The 18,939-nt window shown below is 37.7% G+C and overlaps 1 protein-coding gene across 4 annotated transcripts in view; it reads left to right on the top strand.

Annotated features, from left to right (window-relative positions):
- Positions 1–18,939, top strand: part of Gpc5 (glypican 5) — a 1,304,512-nt gene that overhangs the window by 728,760 nt on the left and 556,813 nt on the right. The window contains exon 8 of one of the 4 annotated variants that reach the window (XM_052732496.1): positions 14,197–14,309. The exons of the other annotated variants lie outside the window; for them this stretch is intronic. Coding sequence (XP_052588456.1) covers positions 14,197–14,294 — 98 coding nt within the window. The 3' untranslated portion in view covers positions 14,295–14,309. Of the gene's footprint in view, positions 1–14,196; positions 14,310–18,939 lie in introns of those variants that run through there. 4 annotated transcript variants of the gene reach the window in all.

Genomic DNA, 18,939 nt, shown 5'->3' with positions numbered 1-18,939 from the left:
TTTCCCATGTGTCTGTTAGATGTCTGTTACCATTTACCAGTGTTGTCAGCTGCCAATCATAGGTTGCTAGTCTTCTTGACCACCAAAGCAACCAACAAACAAAACATGTTTATCACTTTTAAATATTTCTCCAAAGAAGGCATTCTACATCATAGATTTTCAGTAAATTTGGAATTAATGAATTAATTATAGATGGGAGTTCAGAATCAGTGCCTTACTAAGTGTAAATGCATTACTGTTTAATCAAATCAGTCTGTCTTGCTGCTGTTAAACAGTTGGGAGTATGCAGCATGTATGCATTCCTAACATAAGCAAACAGCATTAAATGTGTTATTGAATCTATTATCTAAAGTTCTATGCTTTATTGACCATTCAAGCAAGAGGATTGAAGCTGTTTGCAGGACAATCTTCAACCTGACCTGAGGAACTTCTTCAGCTGTCTGAATAGTGCTCTTTTAAAAATTGCTCGAACTAAATTGAGCATTGCTCTCATATCTAAATGTCAGCCACTCTTTGTAGCTGATGTGCAGTCTTTTGGACTGCCTGTCTCTAGATTTTTGCTTTATTGCCAGTCTGGCTACAAGATAATTTTATGTTGGTCATCATATCATATCAGGGAATGGGAGAACAACGCCTTTGGCTCCATATCAGAAAGCAACCCTGCAGTGGCAGGCCTGACTATAGCATGACAGTGAATCATGAATCAGAATACAGCGGGGCAAATGAACATCCTTGATATTACCAAGCACCAGATTATACTATGGAAAGCAAAGTTTGTAGTGATTAAACAGGCATTCTGATTTTTCTATGGTTCTCAGCATTTCACACTTTATGCACTTAAAGCACTAATGTGTTGAGACCTAACATTAAACATCTGTTTATCGAATGGAGCTTTCGATAATGTGCTGGCTGGCAGAAAATCTATTCTATATTTTTCATTGAAGTTATTCTTTGAAACTTTTATACGTGTGTACAGTGTATCATGATCATATCCTTTGCTCACTCCCGCTGCAGCTCTCCTTACTTACCAAACATTCCTCACTCCTTTCTTTCTTTGTTTTCTGTTTCTTTCTTTGTTCTTCCTCCTTCTCCTCCTTCTCTTTTGTTAAAATAAAATCCAGCCAGGCCAGATAATGCTGCCTGTATATGCCTGAGAATAGGGCCAATCACTCGGCATGGGCAACTTAAAACTGGCTACACCACTAAGAAAAGTGATCCTTCCTCCCTCAGTAGCCATCAAATGCTCTTCAGCGGGAGTGAGTCCTCAGGGACCCATCCCTTATCAATACTGGAATCTTAGCTGGTGAGATCTTGTTTGGTGTAGATAACCATGCCTGCTCTGAGTTTGTGTGGTGGTATTGTGTTCCTCAAAATATTGTGCGTGCTAATAAACTTACCTGGGGTCAGAGAAGAGAACAGCCACAATATTAAACATAGAGGATAGGCAGTGGTAGCACACGCCTTTAATCCTAGCATTCCAGAGGCAGAAATCCCTCTGGATCTCTGTAAATTCAAGGCCACATTGGAAACAGCCAGGCATGGTGACTCATGCCTTTAATCCCAGAAAGTGAGCCTTTAATCCCAGGGAGTGATGGTAGAAAGTAGAAAGGTATATAAGGCGTGAAGACCAGAAACTAGAAGCATTTGGCTGGTTAAGCATTCAGGCTTTTGAGCAGCAGTTCAGCTGAGATTCATTCGGGATGGGGACTGAGAGGCTTCCAGTCTGAGGAAACAGGATCAGCTGAGAAACTGGCGAGGTGAGGTAGCTGTGGCTTGTTCTGTTCTCTGATCTTCCAGCATTCACCCCAATAATTGGCCTCAGGTTTGATTTTATTAATAAGTACCTTTAAGATTCATGCTACAAGTTTATATGTGCAATATCCATTTAATGTCTGGAATACAGCATTTTAAAACTCTCTTCTTCATCCTCTGGGTATTACATCTATTCTGTCTGCTTGTCCATAATGTTTTCCAAACCTTGGGGTGGGGAGGCAAACATAGATGTTCCTTCGACAGCTTCTATTGCTGCCTACTCATCAGCATTTATTCTTAGCTCTTTGATAATAAATGACAATGATGATTCTAAGAGATATATGGAAGACAAGATAAATGGGGTGGGGGGGATGAGGATCAGTTATTAAGGCTGAAGGTACTGATCCATTGCATGCATTAGTCAGAGTTCTCTAGAGGAAGAGATCTGATCTGATAGAATGAATATGTGTATGCATATACATATATTCTCTCTACATAAAATATAAATACATACATAAATAAATCCCATGTATATCTATATAAAGAGAATGTGTGTATGTGCATGTAAGTGTAATTTATTATATTGGCTTACAGACTGTGGTCCAGCTAGTCCAACAATGGCTGTCTACCAAGGAAGGTCTAAGAATCTAGAAGTTGTTCAATCCGTGAGGCTGTATGTTTCAGTATATGCTAGAATACTAAAGAAGTAGGCTCTAATGCCAGAGAAGGAATGGACTTGTCAGCTAAAGCTAGAACATGCAGACAAAGACAGCAAGTTTCCTTCTTCCATGTCCTCTACATAGGCTGCTGGCAGAAGGTGTGGCCCAGGTTAAAGGTGGATCTTCCTGCCTCAAAGATCTGGATTGAAGGTATATTTTACCACTTTAATATCTCCAGATCAAAAGTGGGTCTTTCCGCTTTGAATGCTTTAATTAAGAAAAAATATCCCTCACAGGTGTACCCAGATATTTGAGATTAATTAATTCCAAATTTAGTCAAGTTGATAACCAAAAGCAGCCATCACAGATATGAACCCATGAAAACAAAGACAAATGAGAGGAATTATTTAAAAATTTTAATTTCCCAAAGGATATTTTAAGTGACTAAAACAACTAAGACTAAATAAACCAATTATTTGCATAAAGTCAACCAGGAACATCTATTACAATAAGGAGATGTTAAAAATTGGTATTTTTTTCTAGGCTTTGTGTTCTTAGCAAAGATCCCTTATTCAGACTCTGGATGGACATCTAGAGAGCCAGCATGGGACCCACCTAGGCCCTCTGCATCTGGGTGACAGTTGTGTAGCTTGGTCTTTTGTGGGGCCTGTCCCTGATGCATGAGCTGGCTCTTCGGAACCTATACTCTATGGTGGGATGTCTTGTTCAGACTTGATGCAGAGGGAGGAGGTTGGTCCTGATGCAGCTTGATATGCTATGCTTTGTTGATTCCCAAGAGAGACCTTACCCCATCTGAATGGAGAGAGGAGGAGTAGATGGAGGAGGGGGTAGAAAGGAGGCGGGGGTGGGAACAGCAGGAGAGCACGGAGGGGAAACTGTGGTTGGTATGTAAAATAAAATAAAGAAAACACAAAAAGATCCCCTACTCTTTATGTATTTATATTGTATTTACTAGTAGTCACTCCAATCATCAGTGAAAATTTTTTCACTTGTACTTTTTCAGTTATTCAAATATTGGACATTTCATTTATTAGATTGCCTAGATACAAACTATATACCCATGGGGTATATTTTTAACAATTTACAAACTGTATTCATAGTTTAATTTTATTATTTTTTACCCATTTCTTCTATAGTTTCTGACTAAGTTAAATTCTGTTCGTGTAAGTTGAATGTTGTTTGATTCAGTATAGTGGCCCAAAACTTTATCTTTCTGTCCAAAATATGATGGGATGATTAACTTGACAAACTGAGAGGCCCATGTTACATGATTGGGGATAATTTTCCTGTTTTCATTAGTAGTCCTGAGTTACAGCTCTAAGTAAGTTCGAATAAGAGGATGCCCTTCATATTCTGCATAGGGCCTTTTCTCTGGTGTTGCTGATCACCATTTATTGTAACCCCTTTTCATGTATCTTTTCCCTCATTCATTGACTAAACATTGTTTTCCCTTGCAGCTGTCTTCTTATATTTTTATGACCCACTTTTCTACTTACTGTCCTTGACTCGACACTGTTAGCAACTGGTGTTTTTAGTTATACTTGAAACTAAGATTGTTGCTGACACCAGCTTCTAAAGAACTCCCCTCTCTTTTTAGAAGCACTTATTGGATGTACAATGTTGTTATATTCTTTCTTCCTGAAAGCTCACATGGGACAGCATTCTTTGCTCTACTCAGAGAGAGAGCCCTGACCTCTGACCTCTTGAAAGCAGGCAATGGTGATTGTCAGTCCGTATTATAAGAAGCTCTAATTTAATAAGGACTCCTTCAAATTTACTTGAAATGTTTTCCATGTTCAGAAGGAATATGTAGTCACAAATGTTGGAGTACAATTGTTCTAAATACAATCAGTTTGTATAATGCAACTCTAATTTAGATTGTTAATTTCAAAAACAAAAGTCATAGGCTCTCAGGGATGAGACTGGCTTCTAAAGACTGAGCTTAAAATTGGATGAAGAGAGAATATTTGAAAGAGGGAATTTTATAATACTAATGCAATGTCATTTTGAATGAAATAATATAGACTATTTAAGTAATGTAAGTAGTGTCTTAACTCGTACATCATCCATTTATAAAATTCTTGTCATGTAGTGGATTTTGTATATCTCAATGAAAAAGACTTAGGTATATCTGTATGTCTTAAAAGTCTGAAGACAGTCTCCATTGTTGATCCTTACTTTCTATCTTGTTTGAGACAGTATCTTGTTCTCTGCTATATACTGCAGTCTCCCTTTGAGTTTAATGTTTTAATTGTTATAATCTGAACAATTATCTACAATTATTTTATATAAACATTGTCTTAGTGTTTCTACTGCTGTAATGAAACAACATGATCAAAAGTAAGTTGGAGAGGAAAGGGTTTATTTAGCTTACACTTCCATATCATTGTTCATCACTGAAGGAAGTCGGGACAGGAACTCAAACAGGGCAGGAACTGGGAGGAAGGAGTTGATGCAGAGGTCATGGAGGGGTGCTGCTTACTGCCTTGCTTCTTATGGTTTGCTCAGATTGCTTTTTTTTCTTTTTCTTTTTTTTTTCATTTTACAAACCAACCGCAGATCCCCCTCTCCTTCCTCCTCCTGCTCCTCTCACCTCCCCCATAACTTCCCTACCCCGCATCCTGCTCCAACAGAGTAAGTTCTCCCATGGGGGGGGGGACAGCTAATCCTGGTACATTCAGTTGAGGCAGGACAAAGCTCCTCCCTGCTTTATCAGGGGTGAGCAAGGTGTCCGACTAAAGGTAATGAATGGGATCCAGAAAGCCAGCTCATACACCAGGGATAGAACCTGATCATACTGCCAGGGGCCCCTCAAACAGATCTAGCTACACAATTGTCTCTCTTATGCAGAGGGTCTAGTCTGGTCCCATGCAGGTTTCACAGCTGTCAGTCAAAAGTTCATCAGTGCTTTGAGCTTGGTTCAGTTGTCTCTATAGATGTCCCCATCATGAAATTTGCAGGCAAATGGATAGAACTAGAAAATATCATCCTGAGCTAACCCAGACTCAGAAAGACAAACATGGTATATACTCACTCATAAGTGGATACTAGATGTAAACAAAGGATAATCAAACTACAACCCACTGCTCTAGAGAAGCTAGGAAACAAGGAGGACCCTAAAAGGGATGCATGGATCACCTTGGGAAGGTTAAACAGAGGAGATCCTGATGAGTAAGCTGGGGGTTGGGGGTCAATAGGGGGTAAGGGATGGGGAATGAGAACAGAATGGTCAAGCTGGGGGAGGGATGGAGTGGGAGAGCAATGAAAGAAATATCTTGATAGAGGAAGACATTGTGGCATAAGAGAGAAACCTGATGCTAGGGAAATTCCCAGGAATTCATAAGATCGACCCCAGATTAGACTACTAGCAACAGTGGTGATGGTACCTGAACTGGTCTACCCTCGTAACTAAATTGGTGAATACCCTAACTGTCATCATAGAGCCTTCTTCCAGTAACTGATGAAAGCAGATGCAGAGATCCACAACCACGCACCAGGCTGAGTTCCACTAGTCCAGTTGAAGAGAGGGAAGAGGGATTATAGACTGCTTTCTCAAAGAACTCAGGACCACCAGCCCAGAGCTGGCACCATCCACAATAGACTGGGCCCTCCCCATCCATCACCAGTTAATAAAATGCTCTATACCCTTGCCCACAGCATGATCTTATGGAAGTATTTTCTCAGCTGAGGGTGTCTCCTCTCAAATGACTCCAGTTTGTGTCAAGTTGATATAAAACTATTCACCAAAAACATCTAAGATAATTATTTTCAGATATTCAATTGTTAAAACCAATATTTAATCATGTGAGGATTATATGTATTATTTTGTTTTAACTCTGTGGATATAGAACACTTAAACCAATTATGAGTGTGAATCTTATTGGTGCAATATCACATTCTTTTGTGTTTATGATGAATTTACATGTCTTGTGTGGAAATATTTAGTTATTGTAGCATATCATTAAACTATCTGTTTCTTATTCTTTATCATATTCATGAAAACATTTCAAGCCTTGAAAGGTTAACTTGGGGAAACTGGCCTCTTACTCTGCCGCTGGGACTTTTTGCATATCAGATGTCATTACAAGACTCTTAGTTAGGGTTTCTATTGCTGTAAAAGACACCATGACCATGGCAACTCTTATAAAGATAACATTCAATTGAGGTGGTTGGGCTTACAGTCCAGAGGTTCAGTCCATTGTATTCATGGCAACAAGCATGGCAGCATGCAGCAGACATGGTGCTCGCTACATCTTGATGAGAAGGCAACAGGAAGTAGACTCAGACACTGGGCAGTGCATAAGAAACCTCAAAGCCTACCCCACATGCTCCAACAAGGCCATACCTACTCCAACAAAGCCACAGCTTTTTTTTCTTGTTGTTGTTGTTTTGTGGTTTTTTTTTCTTTTTTTTTTTTTGAGACAGGGTTTCTCTGTGTAGCTTTGGAGCCTTTCCTGGTACTCACTCTGTAGCCCAGGCTGGCCTCGAACTCACAGAGATCCACTTGCCTCTGCCTCCCGAGTGCTGGGATTAAAGGTGTGTGCCACCATCACCCAGCTTAAAGCCACAGCTCTTAATAGTGCCATTCCCTATTAGTTTATGGGTGCTAATTACATTCAAACTACCACACCTGTGTAAAATGAGAGTCATTAAATCTTCAGTTTTGCTGTACCATACTGAATAGCAAAACCTCCCTCATGGAAGACAATTTCATATACTACAGTTGTCTTACATGTTTTTCCAAAGACATTTAAGCTTATGACATCTGCAACGATAGTTGAAAATCATGCACACTTGTACGTTTAAAGTATATTGTTCACTTTTTCATATAGTCCCAAACTTCTGTGATCATTAACACAATGCATTTTAGAATACTGTTAATGCTACAGAAGGAATCCACAGACCCATTAGCCGCCTCACAAACAATTCCTTCGTGCTTAAGTCCCAGCACCACAATGCTGTGTTCTTTCTATACAGATCTGCCTGTCTGCGGTATTTGTTTAAAGAAAAGATAGGACTAGAGATTTGAGGGCTAGCATTGATACGTTTTCAAAAATACATCTATGCTATAGGATATATTTCATTTTATGGCAGAGTAATCAAATGACTTTTTTCCATGACACAGCAGACATATTCATATTTAAAGGAGCTTTTTGATGATGGTATTATAAGTTCTAGTTAGCTAATATCAGATTTATTCTTGAATTAAGATTTAAAATCATTCCTACAGACTGATTTGCTAGCCAGGCTCTTCATCTGTGACATGATAAAAAAGAAAAGAAACTTATCTTTATATTAACACACATTGCTTTTTGCCAAAAGATTGCAATTACATATTCTGAAGCAGCATGTCCCCTACTAACTCTAATGTGTCACTTGTAACATGCAGCAGAAGCACATCTTTCCTGGGTGCTGGCCCATAGTTCACATCTAATATGAAACTTCCACACGGTCTTTAATTTCACATTGACCATCAGAAAAAAATTTTTTTACCTTACCATAAAGTTAAAAGGTTATTTACATTATTGAATAAATTATTGCTTCTCTGCTGTCTAACTTTGCAATGCATGTTTCATATCGAACCTTAATCTTCCTGTGTAATTATTAGGAAGCAGGGCCTTTGGGGAAGTGAATACCTGACCAGGTATTCACATGCTGGGTGAGATTAATGGCCTAAAAAGGAAGCTCCAGAGAGCTGCTGGTGCTGTCACAACTTCTTTCAGCCAGAGGCTCCATCTGAGCAGTAGGGAACAGTTGTTTCAGACACTGAATGTGCTGTCACCTTGATCTTAAATTTACCACCTCTAGACCTGCCAGAGACATAGCACTATTATTTATAAGCACCTGTCCTATGGTGTTTTGACAGAGCAGCATGAATGAGCTAAGATAACATCATCTTTGCCCTTTTCATCCGCATCTTTCAATTACCAGTCCTGGCCAGTGATGTTTGACATGGTATCTGTGTATCTCATGTTTTCACTTCTGTCTAGAGATAAAGCTTTCCCTCCCTTGTTTCTGGTAGAAGCCTCCAAATTATAATTTAGCAATCACTGTGGACATCACTCTACCCACACAGTGGGAACAAGATGATCTTATTTCTTCAGAATGAACCTATAAGCTTTTTATTTCAGCCACAGCATTGACCAGCTTAGTGACCCAGACTAGATAGATCCTCATGAAATTATTGCTGGTCCGATGGGCGAAAGTTTTTCGCCATCTGTCCTGATTGCTGGAGTTATTGTTTGTAAGTCTGAAGCTATTATCAACTGTTCTATCCTTGTATAGACTGATTCTTCTAAAATAAGCACAATATAGAAGCTGGCAGTGTTCTGATATGAAACAAAGTTGTGTGTGAGACAGCGGTACCTGAATGTCTAGATCCAGTTACTCCTGAACCTAGGTGATACTCTTAACCTGACTTAAATTAAAAAGCAAATTGTCATTCCTTTAGGCATTTAAAGTTTTAATTTTTATTACTTCAATTGAAGTAATCTTGAAAGACAGTCTTCAAATAGATTAAAAAGTAATCAGGGTAGAAACATAAAAAGCTTAGAAAAATTAAAAGTTTTCAAAGTTCTTTTTCTCAACACTAATCCAGCTTATATTTTAGATAGAATTCTTATAACTATAATGAAAAACAACTATTTGATAATTTATTTAATTAAACATAACCTTATATATATTATATTTGAGGCTTTATCTCCTGTGTACGATAAACCAATAACATTCCATTAATCTTTATAGAAATAATCACTTGTGATTCAAAGATATCTCGAAACAATGGGATGGTGTCTATAAACATTCTTCCCTCAAATTAAGTTGTACTGTATTGTGATTGTTATAGAAGCAAATAAAGGAAATGGACATTATTAGTGGTCAGAGAGTCTGTGAGTGCTATAAAATAGAGTAGCTGAGGTAGATTTTCCACCGAAGAAGTTAATCAACATACAAGGCAAAGAATGGAAGAAATGGATCCTCTTGAGAAATGGTTTCAAACCAGTTTAGATACCTACTTCCTTGCATGAAAAGCTTTGAGAAGAATATTTTATAATCAAATATTAGATAATCAGAGCCTTAGATTGCAGCTTATCATCCCAGTGATGGTGATTGTGGAGTGGAATGGATAGATTATTAAGGTACATTACATAAATGGACTCCTGGAGCTCTTCAGGATACAATTAGAAAATCGTTGCATTATACATTTTCATCCCTGGGAGACTGACTATGACAATAGCCGTTGTAGTGAACACTGTAACGTGTCATTTTGCATCCTGAAATGGAGATTAACTGCTGGGGAATACATGTGGCTTTGGAGTCTCTGTACTGTTTCAATCTGGCAGTGGAGAGGGCTTTTAAACATCATCTTAGAAAAAAAATTCTTATGCAGGTGCTGTTTACATGAGTTTCAGTGCAGAAGTTTCTCTGGCTTATGTACTAGCTCTCACAGAAGAGATTTCATCTTGGCAACTAATACTTTCTAAACTCAAATTCTGTGACTGTAGAAGCTATTATAGCCAAGGAAAATAGGAGAAAAATCAGAAATCCATTCGCTTCATCAGTCTTCCCCACTCTACCCAATATTAAATCCAGCTCTCCACAGGACAACATTTAATTGATTTTAAGTGACATATCAACCTCAGCCTCCTTCCCTTAGGACCATTTCCAACAGTCATATGGCCTTGAATGAACAGGCTCAGAATCTGATTCCCATTTTATTTGATGTAATGTTTTTTTTCTGTTTTGTTCTGTTCCACATTTTAATAGTTCTTTCTTTGCTACATGCAACCAGTGTATTCTACTCTTGTAGCAGGAGACAGACTTAGAAAGTCATCAAAAATATAACTCTAGTACACTTCAACTATTGTTAATCTGTTTTATGTCAGAATTGTTCATGCAATTCATTAGTAGTTCATACAAATCATACAATGGAGAAAAACATAGACTACAGCTCGTTATGCTACGTAGCAGCTTCAACACTATCCACTCTATTAAAACCTATGGTCTTTCTCTGAACTCTTGGTAACTCAGTGACTTTATATGCAAGAGTTGCAGGAAAGAAAATTTTAAGCTTTAGAACCTGATCTGCTTAATTGAATTACTATGTGTGATATATTCAGTAATATTCCAAAGTGACAGTCAGCTATTTCACTTCAAAATACTCTGAGCATTATTCATCTTGTCTTCAGTCCAGGTTTTCCTTGATAATTCTGATCCAAACACACATTTTTTGATGCATTTATGCTAAAAGTTAATTTTTCCCCAGTCCACAAGCCTATGTCTTTGATACTTAATTTGACTCTCATTATAAATAATCTTACCTTCACTGTTGTTCTAAAGACTTAGTTCTCACAGGCGTTGTCCACAGCTTCCATCTCTCTGTTCCTTTTTGCCCCAAAGCAGCATTTTAAAATTTTATCTTTCCATGTTGAATCATTTTGAAGATAGAGACATTGCTAAAATAACCCATTTCTCTGAAATCTCTGTGAACTTGCCTTTGGGGTGCCGAAGACTGAACCTGTGGCCACACACACACTAGGCAGCTCTCTAACACTGAGGTCTGTCATCAGCCCTCTTTTTCTCTGCATTTTGGAATAAGACCTTACCAGTTTTCCAGGATGGATTTGCATTCACTCTGTGGTCTACTGTGGCCTTGAACTTGAGGTCCTCGTCTTACCCTACCAAGGAATACGATTACAGACATGAGATTCCAGGCCTGTCATGCACTCACCTTTGAAAGGGGAAGTCATCCCAGCACAGTATATGTGGCTTAGAAAGCTACTGTTTCATAGCAGAATAAGCAAATGCCAGCATTAAAAACAGCCAGGCAATTTGGAGCCTAGTGTAATAGGGGATGGAAGAGATAAACATGATTTGGATTGTTTTCAGAAGAATTAAGGAGAAATGAATAGATGTGAGATACATTTTAAATTTTGATGTCCTTAAGTTTGATAGGAAGTATATACCAGGTAAAAGAATGAAGAATCAAGGTTGACTCTGTGATTTCTGTATTTAACAAAAATGCCATTTTTTGAAGTATGAAGAGACCTGATAGAGAAAATGATTGGGATGAGAACATATTAAGATATTTTATAGAGATGTTTTGAAAGAGATGGCTTTTTGCAATTATAATGGAGTTGATATTAAGGTGCAAAAGTATGGAATTAGCAGTTCTTGGTTACAGACATAAATTGTAAGTTTTTAAGTGGTTTTAAAAGTTTCCAGAGAAGATTTGTGTAGTTGAGAAAAGACTATGGCTAGCAAAGAATTGATAACTCAGGACTTCGCTTTTGAACCCCCAAATTTGGGTGAGGCAAGGAAAAGATGACAGTAACTGAAGAGGAGATAATGTGAGCACAGGAAGAAGAAATTAAACCTGACTCTGAACCCCCACTGACAGAGATAATCCCCATAGGAGACGCTCTTGGAGTTAGGATTCATGGACCAGGGCATTATTTATAATGTCGGATGAATGTCTTGGAATATGAAATGGAGTCAGAATATTTTGTTTTAATACTTGTGCCAAGTACGCTTGTTATCTTTTTTTTATTTAACATAATGTATGTTTTAAAATATCCCAATTAAAACAATGGACTTTGTAATATATCAATTATTTTCCTAGTACAAATTTAAGAAGTAGTTATCATTCATAGTAAAAGTAGAGAAAACTAGTCATGAAGTCAGACTGTCACCCAGGGTCACCTACTGATGCTGAAAGCCCAGAGATAAGTATTAGAAAAAATATTTTCCATTTGAATTGACACAGTGGTTTTGTGCTGCAGATTTTCCTGTCTCATCTAAAATAACAGTGTGACAAATCTAGGTTTGAGGCATTGCTCATTTTAATATAAACGCTTTGCTTTAGATCACCGTTGGTGTATTGCTCACATGTACTGAACTATTTTGTCCTCTGTAGTGTCTACAGCATGGTTATAGTCATTGTTCTTAGTCAGTAGGTAGGGTCTACTTCAACAGTGGGGGCCAGTGATGGAGAGGGAAGCTGCAGAGCATGTCTTTTCTGTGCCCTGTGTGTAGCTTCTGTGCAATGATAGGACACTGGTTGACAAGCCTATTAACAGTACTCTCAATATTTGTCATTTGCTATTATGGATCTAGCGGAAACTTGGAGAAAGTTAGAGTTGCTATTTATCCTCATTTCTTAGCACTTTTTGGAAAAACTGCTAAGTCATGTTGAATTGAGAGTTAGCTCCTCATACACTAAAAACAGGTGCTCATAACTTCACATTTAATTGTGAACCTCAAAACAATATAGAGTTTATTTTGAACTGTGGTCTCTGGCAATGAAAAACATGCCTTTTAAAAGTTAATTTATTTTCTGTTATTATGAGTAGACACCATGTACTGTTTTTCAACTTTTTAGCAATCGTTTTCAACAAAGATTTTTTTTTTATTTTATCTTGGATTTAAGAGATTTGGCACACTAGTTCTAATCACTTCATTTCCCAGTCAGAAATGTCAAGATGTTTGTGGAAAAAATATATACTTGGTGATTCTGATATGATATGAGTATTTCTTTACCATTTTCTATTATGCTGGATCACCTGTTTCATAAATTTAACGTGGCATTGTTAAAGACCAACAGTGTACATAGAGTATACATGGCATCCTGTGATAAAATATAATTAATTATAGTATAAAATCTAGACTGTGTCCTTTGAGTTAATATGGCATTCTTTATAAGACATTCTTTATAATCCAATAATTCTAAGGGAAATAAAATGAAGACCACTACAAAAGTTGCTATAGATATCTAAATGTCAAATACTTTGCAGTTACCCAGACACTGGTCTGTATACATATTTTTATATTCATATATGTATGTTTGCTTCAAATTTCCCCCAGAGAACCTATTAAAAAGAGACAGGGCTATGGGTAACAGGAGGGAATTAAGACTTAGATCAGTTAAATGTCTTGTTTAAGTCTGAGCACTCAGTTGTATATGACCTGCCAGTCAAGCATATGTTTCCACACTCTGTATTTGTTGATGCTAACATACAATTCTTCTTTAGTGCTAGCTTTGTAGTCATATATTTATGTTTAATAGTTTTGTATTTATGGGTACAAACAAGCAGAGAATGATAACATTTGAAGAAATTTTTTCTATGTTTAACATGTTCATATGTTTCTTATCATTTTCCCTAACCAGTACAGAATAAACTTTATATTAAAACATTCACACTGTGGTGAGTATTATAAGTAAAGTTTTTTAAAGTATATGGGAGTCTATATATATAGCTTTTATGCAAACATTATAGGGTTTTATATAAGAAACATGAACATCTACAGATTTTCATAGCGTCAAGGAAGTGGGAAGGGAGTCTTGAAATAAATTACTTGAAGAATCTAGGAACTACAACAATACATACAATACTTAATTAATATTTAATGTATTATAATCTATGAAGCACATACTGCTTATAATATATGCAGATATTATAATATAATTAGTCCATGAGAAGCAATTCAAAATTACTTAAGATCTATGTCATTTAAGCTAGGAGATGATTTAGTGTGGAAAATATACTACTGTTATTAGGCAAAAAAAAAAAAAAAAAACACTTTTGTTTCACCTTCCTACATGTAATTACAGTATGTATAGTAAATATTTGCCATTTTTGTTGATATTTCTTAGTTTTGCAAAATGCTATAGTTACTCATCAAATAGGGATAACAAAGAAGCAGCATTTATAAGCTTGCCATCTGATGTTTATTGCCTGAATTTGGTATGTGCATTACCTTCTGACAGGTTATATGAAGATCTCAAGCCTAGAAGGTGTGATACAGACACAAGAGAAATCAATGAGAGGACATGGTAGGCTGCCTTTATTGATTGATGAACCATAAAATGAAGTTCTGGAGCTTGAAAAATAATGTAAAGAACTTTGCCCTGACTGGTTGTAGCTGCTTTTCCTTCTTCCTTCTCCCTTCTTCTTCTTCTTCTTCTTCTTCTTCTTCTTCTTCTTCTTCTTCTTCTTCTTCTTCTTCTTCTTCTTCTTCTTCTTCTTCTTCATCTTCTTCTTCTTCTTCTTCTTCTTCTTCTTCTTCTTCTTCTTCTTCTTCTTCTTCTTCTTCTTCTTCCTCCTCCTCCTTGTCCTCCCCCTCCTTTTCCCTCTACTCCTCCTCCTCCCCCTCTTCCTGCTCATCTTCTTCTTTTCTAAGACAAGGTCTCTCTATGTAGCTCTAGCTATCCTGGAACTCATTATCTAGACCAAGCTGGCATTAAAACTCACTGAGATCTGCCTCCCTCTGTCTCCCAAGTACAGGGATTAAAGTATGCACCACTATACCCCACTTTAAAAATGAAGGCTCTTGTAGACTGGTATTATGTGCCAGCATTCCTAGGGAGATGTGAACAGACATCTATTACTATAGATAAGGAACAAACTACAGATACCACCAGTCTTACCAATGGTTTTTATTGGGGTTACTTCTAGGAATATGGGAGAGGTGCTGCTTACAAGGGCAGAAATGACAGCTGCATCACCAAAAGGAGACCTCACCATGAGTGATGATGGCTCATGAAATTTGGAAGCCTGAATTGTACTGCTCAACCTACAGGCAGTTCAACATGTTGGAGAGTGTCCTTTTAGGGTGGTTCTAGTAGGCTGAAAATCTGCTAGGAAGCCCAGCTGGACTCTTTCTCTTTCAGCCAGGTTGGCTACTCTGAGCACATCAGGAGTTTTTGCAGCTTATTTATATTCACTTGGAGAGAAAGGAGACTCCTGCATTTGCTCAGTGTAAAGGACTTCCTGAAGCTCTTGAGTTTTTACTTTCTGAGATTAATAAGATTCACAGAAGGATAGGACGTTTCACCTCCATGTGCAGCACACTGTGTCTTACCAAGCTCCCCTTAAAAGGAGGGTTTATCTCAGAGGAGATTGCTACACAACAACCAACTACAAGAACCTGCAGAGTTGAGATGACCTGCTGAAAACCAGGTTTACAGTCTTGGTAATTAGCCATAAAACCATATGTGGAAGTTGAGACTCTCAAAGGAAATCTGACAGCAAGCACTGAGCATGGGAGCTAAAGCTGAGGCCTCTGGAATCGAACAGGCTGCTTTCCATTCTTTCAATAAGCTTTAATAAGCAAATTGATTAAATTGTTTAATGTGCTGAGACTCAGTTTTCTTATCTGCAACAGTGGTTACAATACTCTTCCTACTTAAGGAATACTTATAGAAGATTATATAAATATGTCACTATAAACTTTCACACGATTAAGCTATACACCAGAGGGAGATCTTAACATGTAGTTTATATAAGATAGTGTCTGTGCCCTGTGTGATGAGGCGGCACTTCAGTTAGGTAAACTATGTTGATGAAAGCGGTTGCGGATGCCTGATCCAGTGTTCTATATATTGGAGAATGGTGGGGATGCCTGATCCAGTCTTCTATATACTGGAGAATGGTGGGGATGCCTGATCCAGTCTTCTATATACTGGAGAATGGTGGGGATGCCTGATCTAGTCTTCTATATACTGGAGAATGGTGGGGATGCCTGATCCAGTCTTCTATATACTGGAGAATGGTGGGGATGCCTGATCCAGTCTTCTATATATTGGAGAATGGTGGGGATGCCTGATCCAGTCTTCTACATACTGGAGAATGGTGGGGATGCCTGATCCAGTCTTCTATATACTGGAGAATGGTGGGGATGCCTGATCCAGTGTTCTATATATTGGAGAATGGTGGGGATGCCTGATCCAGTCTTCTACATACTGGAGAATGGTGGGGATGCCTGATCCAGTCTTCTATATACTGGAGAATGGTGGGGAGGCCTGATCCAGTCTTCTATATACTGGAGAATGGTGGGGATGCCTGATCCAGTCTTCTACATACTGGAGAATGGTGGGGATGCCTGATCCAGTGTTCTATATACTGGAGAATGGTGGGGATGCCTGATCCAGTCTTCTATATACTGGAGAATGGTGACAGTGTAGTTTATAAAGTTGATAAGTGTTTCAGGAGATGGTTAAATCTTGATAAATACATATTTGTTTTAAAGTGATATTACAGAGAAACATGCAAAGGGCACTGAGTAACCAGGTGGAATATCTGTTGAGAATCTCAAACCACACGGCAGAATTGTTTTTAAATTTCTTCTGTGATGTTTCTTTTGTGAAATACCTGGCTTGGTTCATAGAAGCAAAAGTCAAAGATGACATAGAACATTTTTATCTGTTGTCTGATGTTAATCAATTGCTACATTTCATTTCCTGTAGATTAACGTGGAGAGCATGGTGAGGCAAAGTCTTAGTACATAATAGGCAACTAGAAAGACATTTTAAGAAGTGTGATCATAACGAGAATGCAACACTTTTGAGTTTTCCAGGCAGCATCAGGCTGTAGAAAGGAGGATAAGTAGAGAGTGCAGAGTAAAGCAAGAAGTTCAAACCTATGTTATTTAATTAGTTCTGTTCTGTCAACATCTCAGTGTAGATGAACAAAATATTTTCTAAGTACCGGAATTAAATACAGATGTACAAACTTTATGTAGTGGAAACATTATCCATCCATCTCCCTTAGTTTCAGTAGAGTGAATCTCTTGGTAGCTGTCATACATGATAAATATGGTTTAGTTAACAAAATTGTACTTTATGTAACTGCATACTTTACAACAGAGATCAATAACTAGGTTACAAATATACAGTAACAAAAATCAAGGTGTAGTAAATATCTCTGCATTCATTTGAAGGAATATGTACTGCTTTTAATTCTAGTAAGTGGTAATCATAAACTGTGGTTTAGCTGGATAAACACATTATAGTAGTTTAGTGATATGTGTTTAACCAAATATTGAGTGAGTAATTAAGACAACAATTTAAGCACCTTTCTTTCTCTACAACCCCCTTAGATAGTTCTTTGTGTGTTTGATTATGTTTTTAAATGTGTAGTTATGGTTTTAGGCAGAGTTTGTCTATTACATGAGTAACTGCCATATGTCCATTTTAATATTAGTCTTCAAATAAATGAAGATTGGTTTGAATAAGCTACCACTAATGACAACTTATAATGACGACTGCAGCTGACAGCTGTCACTGAAGGTGGTGTATAGAGGTCTCAAGAGGACAGTGATATTTACACCGTGTCATAATCTTCTCTTACCTTAGGTATATAGAAGGGGTGCATGTTTAGAGGCATTTGGACATAGGGTAATCACTCAAAGGCCCAGACTATTCTGTGGGAAGGCTCATCAGAAGGAGTGTCTGTGACCCACACTGCCATTGCTTATTCCAATTCAGTATTGCTAATTTTGGTAAAGAGAAACAGCTACAACATGCCACTGTCTATACAAAATGACCATAGCTGGGATATGTAAAACCCACTAATCTAAAAACTGCTTTTGGCTGACTGTTGTAATTGGATTTTCAGAATTTTCCAGGTCCCCCTTAGAAAGAATGTAACAAACTAATAAAAGCAAAGTCTGCCTGGCTTTGAAGTAGCATATGGCAGGTCATTTTCCCTGTCTTTAAAAAAAGGAATGTTTATGCAACACATACAAAAATAAAGTAAATCTGTTCAAAATTGGCATCAGATTTAAAGCACAAGTTAAAATAATTAAATTCTTAAAGTATGGTAATGCCTTCTGTGTATAGAGATATGTGGAGGGAATCATAGCACCTGAGCCATGAGGCAGGAAAATGGGTATTTTCAGGCCAGCATAGGATGCAAAGCAGGACACAGTTTAAACAAAAAATGGCTTTCCAAGTCTAAAGCTCATTCTCTCTCACCTCCATAGTTCTTTGTCATAGACAAATATTTTTATAATGTGGCATAGCATCATTAAATTGCAGTCCCATATGAAAGCATCAGAAAGTCCTGCTTATGGGTGGCATTGAAGGTCTGTATTTGAGAATACAAAAAGGAGATAGTATACAATGAGAGGGCCCTTAAAATTCCCCTGCTAAGGAGCTGGGGAAGTTGCTCAGTGGTTAAGAACACATACAACTCTTGCAGAGGACCTGAGTTCTAATTGGACAGCTCACAACTATCTGTAACTACAGATCCTGGGGATCTAGTGCCTTCTTCCTGCCTCTGTAGGCACCACACTAAAATGCAAAACACCTACAAATTCCCAACTCCAGTCATGAAGTCATCAGAGACTTCACTGTCAGTGTTAGGCTAAGGTTTTCTATTGGGGAAATACTGTAGAGGGGTGTTCTGTCTTGTGTCCTATGGTGTTTTTCCTTCCTCACCTATATTCAAGTATGCCTTTTGGCTCAATTTTCCATTCATTCACACCTGCAGCCCATGCCATCTTGATGAATCCTCTCCATTCAAGACATAGATGAATTTAGTTTTTGTCTGATGACAACCAAATTCATTCTACCTCTCGTATATTCTCTTATTCTTATTTTTAGAGAATCACCCACACAATTCATACTAGGTTATTCCATTCCATTGTGTTATAAGTATCTGTTCTGACAGAGGTCAAGTCATTATACATGCTGGACTTTGCATCACAGAACTCAATAAATAGTAATTCA

Source organism: Peromyscus californicus, unplaced genomic scaffold, assembly GCF_007827085.1.
Source record: "Peromyscus californicus insignis strain IS unplaced genomic scaffold, ASM782708v3 Scaffold_12__1_contigs__length_115047231, whole genome shotgun sequence".
Taxonomy (NCBI): domain Eukaryota; kingdom Metazoa; phylum Chordata; class Mammalia; order Rodentia; family Cricetidae; genus Peromyscus; species Peromyscus californicus.
Note: the sequence above shows the minus strand (reverse complement) of the source record. Positions and strands in the feature narration are given on the sequence as shown.